The sequence below is a fragment of the Hemitrygon akajei genome, chromosome 8, assembly GCF_048418815.1.
Source record: "Hemitrygon akajei chromosome 8, sHemAka1.3, whole genome shotgun sequence".
NCBI classification, from domain to species: Eukaryota; Metazoa; Chordata; class Chondrichthyes; order Myliobatiformes; family Dasyatidae; genus Hemitrygon; species Hemitrygon akajei.
This window is the reverse complement of record NC_133131.1, coordinates 45,289,443-45,301,549: the sequence shown is the minus strand read 5'-3', so window position 1 is coordinate 45,301,549 and position 12,107 is coordinate 45,289,443. Positions and strand designations below refer to the sequence as shown.

Genomic DNA, 12,107 nt, shown 5'->3' with positions numbered 1-12,107 from the left:
AGGGACGGAAATTATGCTCAAGTAAAGGAGGCCATTCTCCGAGGTTACGAGTTAGTACCTGAGGCGTATAGACAAAGGTTCCGAAATTTAAGAAGAGGGTGGAATCAAACATATACCGAGCTAGCCCATGAGAAGGGTGTGCTCTTGGACCGTTGGAGCACAGCTGAAAAGGTGGCCGAGAACTATGGGCGTCTCAGGGAGTTAATTTTGATTGAGGAATTTAAAGGTTGCGTTCCAGAAGAGATCGAATGTATTTAAATGAGAGGACGAATCAGTCCATCTCAGAGATGGCTAGGGTCGCAGATGAATATGCCCTAACCCACAAGACAAAGTTTTCCTCGCCAAAAAGTTACCCGAGAGACCGTCAGAATGGTAGGGAAAGTCCGCCGGCTGAGGCGGATATCCCGCCGGGAGCTAGCAGAAAAAGTGAGGATAACAGACAGGAGACCTGGAGATCTCCTGGTTTAACCTGTTTTAATTGTGGGAAGGTGGGTCATATCGCATCAAACTGCTTTGCTCCGAGAAAGGAGCCAGAGAGGGAGAGAGCAGCGACCCCTATCGGGCGTGCAGTGGTAATCAGGAAATTGACAAGAGGGCCCCAGGTAGATGGAGTACTGGAGGGGCGGGAGACATTTAGTTCCGAAGGAACCGTGTCTTTGAGGGAAGGGGACCCCCCCATCCCCGTACGAATTTGGAGAGACACGGGGGCGGAACTATCGTTAATTAGCCGTAATGTGTTAAATTTCGGCCCTCGGACGGGGGAGGTTGCCCTGAGAGGAATCGGGAACCAGACCGCGGTCGTGCCTTTGCATAGGGTCTTTCTCGATTGCGAGTTGGTGTCGGGACCTGTGGAGCTAGGAGTCCTGCCGGAATTACCAGGGGAGGGCGTGGACCTCCTGTTGGGTAATGACCTCGCGGGTGGGAAGATCGGAACCGCCCTGATAGTTGAGGCCCCGCCCATGGAGTCCCCGAGCTATCGCGCATGCGCGGTCACTCGCAGCCTGTCGAGAGCGGCGGCTGGGACAGCGCGCAGTTTGAAATTGGCCCAGACGTTTTTACCGACCCTACACCACGAGGGTTCAGAGGGTGGTAAAACGGAAGGTAGTAAAGTAAAAGGGGGTAAGGGCGAGGAGATAGCTCCCCCCTTAGTGAAGAGAAAGGTCCTAGAGGTAGGAAATAAAGATGAGAAACGGATAAAGCTGTTAAAACGTCCAGAGTTGGACGTGGTTGATCTGTCTGGTTTGGCAGAATTGTTTGGAGAAGTTGAGAGTTCTAAAGATGTTCTCGATGGTCCCGAGAGTGAAATGAGGGCAGTCTTAGAGGAGAAGGGTATCCTTGCTGTGGAGAAGTCAGCTGACATGGCCGAGGAGGTTGTTTCAGCTCGCAGGGTTGCGCCTTCCCCAACAGGGGGCTGCCTGGAGAGTAACTGGAAGGAGGGGGGGACGTTAGAATTTGAAAAAGGTACGGGTGTTGAAAGCCTGGAAGAGGCCAATGTCCCGTTTGAGTGTGTCCAAGATGGGGATGCACATGGTGCTGAACCTAGTCACGAAACTCAAGGGAAAGGGGAATGTGTAGTTCCCAAATTGAATGAAGAAAATTTAAAGGCTGGACTGATATCAAAAGCAACAACCAGGCTACAGAGACAATGGCTTGGTACCACAAAACCTGTGAATCAATTACAGGTTGTGTTGGAAGGTAAAGGGGCCCCACATGCTATTGTTATTCCAGAGTGTGGTGTGAAAAGGCAGAATTTGAAGTCTGAACAAAGCGAGATCGCTTGCGGATCTTAAATTGGAAACTAATAGCATGACGGGTCCTGAAGAGAAAAACGACAAATTGCCTAAAATTAAGGAATTGGGTGGTCTAAGTTTGGAACACGCTGATAAAATAACTCCTATGAAAGGAGCGGGCGAAAGCCTATTTCGCCAGGGTGCCCAAGATCGCCACGAGGGAATTAACCGGAAAAGAGGCGAGGGTTAATGGGGACGCGATTTTTAAAATAGCAGAAGCCGGTTTTAAGGGATTTTGACAAAGTATGTGAATAATAAAGACAACACCCATGGAAGCTTGACTGTTAAGTTTGAAAGTAACATAAAAATTTGTCTTTTGCATGAACCTTTGTAGATGTATGTAAGCTAAGATCACACCTCCTTAGTTATGTTGCTGAAGAAAGCAAATAAATAAGGTGGTTATTGAGCTGAAGTTTGATGCTACCAGGCGTTAGTATGGCACATGAGGTTAAGGTATTAAAGGAAAGGGGCACTGTACTTGTTACCTGTTTAGATACTGACTTGAATGTATAACAGTAGTACTCTGTGAAGAGAAAAGCTTGTGTAGTATGTAGATTCAAAAAAAAAATTCCTGTGTCAACCTGTTTTTAACCGCTGGTTAAAAACCCATTATGGGGGGAGGTGTTATGCCGTTGGCCCCCTCCTTTGTGAAAATCGCAAGAACTCTAGTTAAGGGGGGTCAACTGACCCAAGAGAGAGAGACGTGCGGAAGACCACGTTCTCCCAAGAAGCAGAATAAAGGTGACTTTGACTATTGTCTCATGGAGACCACCTGAAAAGCCCTCGGGCAAAGTGGGCTGGTTGAGAGAGAGATCGCATTACCTGCAACTTGATTGACACCTGCGATCCCGTGAAGAAGTATAAAGGCGGGTCTGAGGGGAGGACCCTCAGATGCACCTCAGATGCACCCAGCAGACGCACCCAGGAGACACGAGATCGATTCCCGTGGGAGCGGGACGCCATTTTGAAGGAAGCCACATGCGCTAGATTCCGAATTTGAATCTGTGGCTAAAACCAACGAAAGACTGCTTTTAAATAACAACGGGGAAGTCTGCTCCCCTGATTCCAAGGATTTGCTCTGCCAAGACGACGGGCAAGTGTGCATCTTTTCTAAATTATAAAGGAAAAAGCCTGCAAACTTCTGAGTGACTCTTTAGACTTCCGTTGGACTCAGTATTACCCCCTAGACAACTGTAGAGCTTATTTCTGATTGATTATGGTTACACCGGTGTTTTAGATTGAGTTTTGACGATCTGAATGTTTTGTATTAACCATACGTTTGTGCCCTTGTTGAATAAAACGTTTGAAAATAGTAGCATCCGACTCAGCTGATCCATCTATCTTTGCTGGTAAGTTACCTGGTTACGGGGTTTACGTAACAAGAGGAAGGGATGGAGAGGGGACAGGAGAATGTTACAGTAGGATAGGGACTAAGGTTGTTCTGACATGAGTGACTCTAGACGGGGCCGTTCTCAGACCTGATGTAGGGTTTTGCCTTAAACCATCAACAATTCCTTTACCCCTATGGTTGCTGAGTTCCTCCCGCAAAATGCTTGTTGCTTCAGATCCTGGCATCTGCAGTCCTTGTATCTCCTGTTTACTTGTGGTGTGTTTGGAGGAAATACTGGGAATATTTCAGACACCATGAAGGTGAAAAGACCAATCTTTTTCCACTATAAGGCTTCTTCATCTCTTAATATGCAGTCAATTTTACCTCTACCTGCTTAACATATTGGAAAAACCCTCGGAAATCATTTAAAATGAGAGAGAGAGGGGATGGCTGGATAGGAACCCTATAGTTTGCACGTTCAACCAGTCAAATATTTGATGTATTTCTGGTTCAAGTGTGATGCGGCAAGTGTTCCTGCCAGAGCTATCCAAGAACATCTGTCCAACACCAGTAAAACACATTGACCATTTTCTGGTCAGATTGAAGCATTCCTCTTGGCTCATACACTTTTCCTGCAAAACCCATTCATGTGTCTCTTAAGTTAATTGTTGAGACTTTCTGTTACGTTTATATCCCTGGGCCATAGACATTCTACATAAGAATCATTTTACCAACCCTTTTGTTCCTTCAAATTCGTGATTTGCATCAAGACCATTGACGGGAGCTTTAATTTAATTAATTTATCGAGACTGTAACAAACTTACAACAGATTTTATTGACGCTCCTACAATTCTTACATATGACGTAAATGAGTTCCAAACCACCTTAAACACCATCAGCCCAAAAGATGCCCCACTTAACCAAAGTCTTAGAGATTTTCATCAGATTGTCAGCTCAGGCCACCGGTCTTCCTCAAGTTAACTGAGTAGTTCAAATGTTCTCCCACTACAGCCTTGATAGTCCATGCTCTTTAACCTTGTTGTCCTCTGCTTTGGATGAACTGACTGACTGGACAATGAGGTCCACCTTTCCTCATTTTTATCTATATATCTGTGTCTGAAAGCATTATGTCGCCAGGACAGCCTTGGTCCCCACTCGACTGCAGTCATTTCTTTTTTTCTCTCTATCCCTCCCTCTCTTTGTAACTTAAGATACATTTCTCCAGGCCTGAAACATTTATCCTTTATCTCTCTCCCCTGATGTTTCTGGTGTTACTGAATATTTCCAGCATTTCCTGTTTTTATAGCAGATTTCCTGCATCAATTTTTGCTTCAGTTACCAGCCATTTGCATGTTACCCCCTCATGTAGATCTGAATTGTTAGGTTTTTATCACTGTTAAATCCACAAGGCCCTGGTTTGTCCTGTGCTCCACAAACTGGGAGCTTCTTGTGGATGTGATACAAGCCCACACAGCTCGTGGTTTGGATCTCCTGGAGAAGCTGTTGGTACCCCCAGCTTACCAGTATTTTCAATAGGTTACTCACCTCAAAGACAGAAGGAAAAAGCAATCTGAAAATCTGAAATAAAACCAGAAAAGGGGAATGTTTAAGGTATCCTGAGCCCAAATGTCGTACCACAGAAACTGAGAGTAACAGCAATGTTTTCAATCTTTTGAAATGGAAAATGAGAGCACTGAAATTCCAATTCATTTACCAAGCTCTTTGTTCCTCTCCCTGGACTTCTCATTGCTCTCTCTAATATCCAACTCAAATAAAATTATTCTTAGCATTGGTTAAATGAGCTTAAATGCAGAGATCTACGGATTGTGTGAGTATGGCTGGCAAATACAGAGGGTTTCAACATGGACAATTTATTAGTGCAACATTCAGAATGCTGGTGTTCAGCAGTGTGACTCAAACCACAGTCAATGTGATTAATTACCTTAATTACAAAATTAATCATGTTTAGTTCTTTTAGTTGCTCAATAGCCCCACAAAATGCCCATTATGTGGTGATTTGTTTCACAGATACAACTCTGTGTGATTATCGCCTGTGATTCCCTGCATTGCATCAGTGATGACAATTCACAGTTAACACACGGACTGTCTCTGCAAGGGTCAGAGAAAATGTACATTCTGTATTTGGGTGTATCTGTGACGGGTATAGTGAATGAATTTCTACATTCTGTATTTTCAAAAAATTCACATATAAGTTGTGAAGTAATATTTCAATCCCTGTCTCTGTTGCAGCTGTTGAACGCCTTTCCCTTTATTCGTTGTCTCCCGGGACCACAGCATAAAATATTTGAAAATCAAGACAAAGGAATTCATTTTATACAAGAAATTATCACAGCGCATAAAGAATCGTGGGATCCAAACACACCCAGGGACTTCATTGATGCTTTCTTAGCAGAGCAGGAGAAGGTACGTAATGTAAAGTTACATGTTTCAAAGAGACTCTCATCTAAAACATTAATTCTGTTTCTCTCTCCGCAGATGATGCCTGATCCCGAGTATTTCCAACATTTTCTACTTTTTTATTACAGATTTACAGCATGTGCAGTTTTTATTTTGATTTTCTTTATAAGCTTAAAAGTTCTGTAACACTGAGTGCCTGTTGACAAACTACATTTATGCATGGGTTGGAATAAAACCATAAGACAGGGTTCCCCAATTAGTTTTCCACAAGGGCCAAATTTTGTCAAGCATGCCAAGCCAAGGGCCAAAACGTCCAGGGTAATTTTTTCATTGCGCCAGTAAGTTGTTTTATGGGCAGATGTTGTTGTTGCTGCTATTACCATTATTATTATTAGTAGTTGTTGTTGTTGCAGTAATAGTAGTAATAGTAGTAGTAGTAGTAGTAATAATTTAGCCTAGGATTCTCAAAGCCTGTGTTGTGGGTCACACACACCCCCCCCCCACCCCGGTAGTCTTTACCACTTCTTTTCCACACAACGAACACTTCTTAGTAGTACTGTCTTCAGCAGTACTTTTAATAGTACTGCCTTTTCCACTGTGCTATGTAGCATTTGAAGTATGAAGTGTAGCTATAAATGAAATTATCAGTATTATTGTTGTAATATGATTATACCACAATAAGATTGACAAATGGACAAAAATAAATTGATTCACTCACCAATCAGTGAGAGAAGTGACAGCGACGGGATGAGGCAATCCTTCTGATGTTGGGCCTGTATTCTGTTGTGGCAATCCTGAGGCACTGGCCAAGATGAGTGTTGGAGAGTCTGTTTCTGTTCTGGTTCTTGATGGAGTTCATTGAAGAAAATGATGACTCACAAATGTATGTGGAGGGGAACAGTGTAAGTAGGAGCATTGCAATAGCTCTCGTGTTTTTGAATTGAGCTTAGGGAACCACATTGATTCAAAAGCCACTCACCCCAACGTCCTTGTGTTGTGCTTTGAACAAATCAGAAGTTCCCATTTCCAAGGCCTTCATCTGAAGAGCTGATTCATCCATAGAAGGCACCACCAGCCTTTTGGCCTCTGCAGTCCACTGGCCGTCAGCCGAAACGGAGAACGGCTGTCTCAGGAAGAGGAGGATGACACCTGAGAGTTTAGGGGAACTTTTAAATTGTTCCCTGAAGTTTTCTGCCAGGCTCATCACAAAATCCTTCATCACTGGATCCTCCCGCATTTCATTCTTCTCGCAATGCTCCCGCAGATGTGGAAGTGCAACTTTCTCCTGTGAATGTCTCTCTCCAAAAGATTCAGCTTTGATCAGAAAGCAGTAGGCCACATGCTCTATGGGGGCGTAGGTCAAGTGTATGGTGTGGGATGAGGTTAAAATAAATTAGAGCAGCATGCGCTTTACTTACATGTTATGACAGGTACGTTCACCTAAGTGCCAATGGGTTGGCGCGGTCCAGACCTGGCCCACGGTCTGCCTATTGGGGTTGTCTGCCATAAGATATAGGAGCAGAAATAAGTCATTTAGCCCACTGAGTCTGCTCCACCATCATCATGTCTTATCTAATTTTCCCCTTAGCCCCAATCTCCTGCCTTCTTCCCGTATCTCTTCATGCCCTGACCAGTCAAGAAGCTGTCATTCTCTATCTTAAGTATAAATAAAGACTTGAACCCCACACCCTCTGGCAAAGAATTCCAGAGATTCATCACTCTCTGGCTAAATTAATTCCTCCTCATCTCCATTCTAAAAGGATGACCCCTATTCTGAGGCTGTATCCTCTGGACTTGGATTCTCCCACCAGAGGAAACATCCTCTCCACATCCACTCTATCAAGGCCTGTCACCATTCAATAGGTTTCAATGAGGCCACTGTTCATTCTTCTGAATACCAGTGAATACAGGCCCAGAGTCATCAAACGCTCTCAATATGACAAGCCATTCAATCCTGGAATCATTTTCATGACTCTCATTTGAACCCTCTTCAGTTTTAGCACAACCTTTCTAAGATAAGGGTATCCAGAATTTCTCACAATACTCCAAGTGAGGCCTCACCATGCTTTATAAAATCTCAACATTACATCCTTGCTTTTATATTCTAGTCTTCTTGAAATGAATGCTAACATTTCATTTGTCTTTCTCAATACAGACTCAACTTGGAAATTCACCTTAAGGGAATTCTGCTCAAGTCCCTTTGCACCCCAGTTTTATGTATTTTCTATTTAGAAAATAGTCAACCCTTTCATATCTTCTACGAAAGTGCATGAACATACACTTCCTGAGACAGTATTCCATCTGCCATTTCTTTGCCCATTCTCCCAATCTGTCAACGTTCTTATGTAGCCCCTCTACTTCCTCAAAACTACCCATGACTCCACCTATCTTCATATCGTCTACAAACTTTGCAACAAAGCCATCAATTCCATCATCCTAATCACTAACATATAGTGTAAAAAGAATCGGTCCCAACAGAGACCCCAATGGAACACTACTAATCACTGACAGCCAGTCAGAAAAGGCTCCCTTTATTCCCACTCTTTACCTCCTGCCATTCAGCCACTGCTTTATCCATGCTAGAATCTTTCCTGTAATACCATAAGCTTGTAGCTTGTTAAGCAGTCTCATGTGTGGCATCTTGACAAAGGCCCCTAAAAATCCAAGTGCACAACATCAACTGATTCTCCTCTGTCTATCCTGCTTGCTATTTCTTCACAGAATTCCAACAGAATTGTCAGACAAGACTTTCCTTTGAGGAAACCATGCTGACTGCAGCCTATTTTGTCATATGCCTCCAACTATCCTGAGACCTCATCATTTATAATTGACCCCAACAGCTTCCCAATACCTGAAGTCAGACTAACTGGCCTGTAGTTTCCTGTCTTCTGCCTCTCTCCCTACTTGAAGATTGGAGTGGCATTTGCAATTTGCCAGTCTTCCAAAACTACTGTTTGGGAGTCTGTATACAATTCCCAACAGGGTATTCTTACCCTTGCAGTTCCTTAGCTCAATCCACAATGATTCAACACCTTCCAACCCTATGTCACCTCCTTCGAATGATTTAATTTATTTTTTACCAACAGAGCAATGCCGCCCTCTCTGCCTTCCTCTCCATCCTTTTAAAACGATGTATATCTTTGGACGTTAAGCTCCAGCTATAACCTTCTTTCAGCCATGATTCAGTGATGCTGACAGCATCATACCTGCCAATCTGCAACTGTGCTGGAAGTTCATCTACTGTACCTTATTCTGTGTACTGCACACATACAAATATAACACCTTCATTGCCCTTTTGGCATGCATTTTCTATCGCTCGTTGTAATTTATAGGCCCCATCCTTACTACTGTTTGGGGGCCTGTTTACAATCCTTTTCAGCCTTTTAATTTTGTCCACCTTTTATGTTGCAAGTCATCTTGTTGACTGCAGTTTTACCATATCAACAGCCTCTCCTCACTACACATTGCCTTAGTTTGTAAACCAGCTACTTCATTTTCACCACTATGATCCGCCTTTCCTATGATACTTCTTGCATTGAAATATACACAGCTCTGGACACTAATTGCACCGTGCTCAACATTTTGATTCCTAACTTTGTCTGAGGTCTTACCAGCATCTGTCTCCGCAACCTCTCCACTAACTGTTGTGGCACTCTGGTTCCCATCCCCCTGCACCTTCAGTTTGAACTTCACCGTGCAGCATTAACAAACCTTCCTGCTAGGATATTAGTACCCCTAGTTCCTACCTTCCCTAGAAGAGAGCCCAGTGATCCAAAAATCTTCTGAATTTCACCCTACACCAACACCTTAGCTACGCACTAAACTGTATAATTTTCCTAGTTCTGGCCTCACTAGCACGTGGCACGGGTAACAAATCTTGAGATTACAACCCTGGAGTCCTGCCCTTTAACTTTGTACCTCACTCCCTGAACTCCCTGTGCAGAACCTCGTCATTCATCTGACCCATTTCATTAGTACCTACATGAATCACGACATCTGGCTGTTCACCCTCCCACTTAAGAATGCTGAGGACTCAGTCTGAGATAGAAGGCAACATGCCATCCGGGAATCTGGTTCTCGCCCATGGAGCCTCCTGCCCGTTCCCCTACAAATCCCCTTTAACCGCAGCATGCCTCTTCTCCCCCCTTCCGTTCTGAGTCGAGGTAGATTCAGTGCTAAAGACTCAACGATTGTGACTGTCCTCTGTTAGATCATCAATGGTCAGATGGCGATCAGCATTGGGTATCTTGCTTGATTTTGCTCGAAGCCAAATTTCTGCTCAGATTTCTTTCCTGGCTGACAGTTAGTGACTGGACTTGATTGGAAATTGAATCTGAGCTGTCTCTGGTCACTGCTGAGTGTGACAGCAATGTACCGAGTCACCGGGGGAGCAACCAACCAAGACAAGTCAAGGTCCTTTATTGTCATCTGAGAATCATTGTATCATAATCAGGTTTATTATCACTGAAATATGTCATGGAATTTGTCGTCTGCAGCCGCAGAAGGATGCAATACATTAAATATTTAATAAATAACAGTAAGAAATATATCTGTTAAAAATAAGTAGTGTAAAAAGAGAGAAAAAGTTGTGAGGGTGTTTAAGGATTCATGGGCCATTCATATATCTGATGCTGAAAGTGAAGAAGCTGTTCCAAAAACAGAGAGTGTGTGACTTTAGACTCCTGTACATCGCCTTTGTTGGTAATAATGAGAAGAAGATATCTTCTGGTGGTGAGTGCCCTTAAAGATGAATGCTGCCTTTTTGAGCCATTGGATTTTGAAGATGTCCTCAGTAATAGGGAGGCTACTGGCCATGATGGGGCTGGCTGAGTTTGGAACTTTCTACTGCTTTTTCCGATCCTGTGCAGTGGCCCCTCCGTACCAGACCGTGATGCAACCAATTAGAAGGCTCACCACAGTACATCTGTAAAATTTGCTAGTCTTTGGTGACATATCAAATCTCCTCAAACTCTTAGTGTAATATGGGCGCTGGCATGCCTTCATTGTAATTGTATCAGTATGTTGGGCCCAGCATCGATCTTCAGAGATGTTAACATGCAGGAACATGAAACTGCTCACCCTTTCCACTGCTAGTCCATCAATAAGGACTAGTGTGTGTTCCATCAGCTTCCACTTTCTGAAGTCCACAATCAATTTCTTGGCCTTACTGATGTTGAGTGTGAGGTTGTTGTTGCATCCCCACTGAACTGGATAATCTGTCTTGCTCCTCTATACCTCCTCATCACCATCTCAGATTCTGCTGACAGTAGTTGTGTCATCAGTAAATTTATGGATTGCATTTGTGCTGTGCCGAGCCATGGAGTCATGAACTTGGACAGAGTAGAGTTGTGGATAAGCTTGCGCCCTTGATGTAGGCTGTTGTTAATTGTCAGTGAAGAGGAGATGTTATTTTGATCTGTGCTGATTGTGGTCTCCCAATGAGGAAGACAAGGGTACAGATGCAGAGGGAGATACAGAGGTCCAGTTTTTTGACCATAAAACCATAAAACATAGGAGGAGAATTAGGTCGTTTGGCCCATCAAGTCTGCTCAGACATTTGATAGAGGCTGGTTTATTTTCACTCAACCCCATTCTCCTGCCTTTTCTCATAATCTTTTATGTCATCACAAATTATGAACCTGTCAACCTCTGCTTTAAATATACCCAATGACTTGGCTTCCACAGTTATCTGTGGCAAAGAATTCCACAGATTCATCATCCTCTGGCTAAAAAAGTTCCAACCGATGTCTGTTCTAGAGGGACACCCTTCTGTTCTGAGGCTGGGTGGCTTTGGCCACTGGTCTTATACTTCCCCACAGCACATCTAGGTCTTTCAATACCTGATAGTTTTCAATGAGATCCACCCTCATTCTTCTAGACTCCAGCAAAAAATGGCTCAGAGGTATCAAACTCTCCTCATACCCTTTCAATCCCAGGATCATTCTCATGTACTTCCTGTGGACCCTCTCGAATACCAGCACATTCTTTCTTAGATAAGGGCTCCAAACTGCTCACAATCCTGCAAATGTGGTCTGACCGATGGTAAATAAAGCCTCAGTATTCCATCCTTGCTTTTATATTCTAGTGCTATCGAAATGAATGCTAACATCGCATTGGCCTTCCTTACCACTGCCTCAACCTGCATGTTAACATTTAGGGAATCCTACGCAGGGACTCCCAAGTCCCTTTGCATCTCTGATTTCTGAATTTTCTCCTAGTTTTCCTTTATTCTTTTACCAAAGTGCATGAGCATACACTTATGCTGATTTGTCACCACCATTGATTCAGCCTATGGTAGTGGTGTCATCAGCAAACATGAATGAGGCATTGAATCTGTGCTTAATCACACTGTCATAAGAGTAAAGCAAGCAGAGCAGGGGGCTAAGAACACAGCCTGTGCTTGTGGATTCTGGAGCAGATGTTGATGCTAATGGAAACTGACTTACATCTGTAAGTGAGATTACATCCACTGTAGACCTATTGTGGCAGTAGGCAGATTGTAGCAGGTCCATATCCTTGCTTCAGCAGAGTTAATTCTAGCCATGATCAAGCTCAACTCTCAAAGCACT

General features: G+C 43.7%; 1 protein-coding gene across 4 annotated transcripts in view; it reads left to right on the top strand.

Annotated features, from left to right (window-relative positions):
* LOC140731854 (cytochrome P450 2D17-like) overlaps positions 1 to 12,107 on the top strand; it is a 94,623-nt gene that overhangs the window by 30,107 nt on the left and 52,409 nt on the right. For all 4 annotated transcript variants that reach the window (XM_073053773.1, XM_073053772.1, XM_073053771.1 and 1 more), the window contains exon 5: positions 5,371 to 5,544. In XM_073053773.1, coding sequence (XP_072909874.1) covers positions 5,371 to 5,544 — 174 coding nt within the window. The remainder of the gene's footprint in view (positions 1 to 5,370; positions 5,545 to 12,107) is intronic.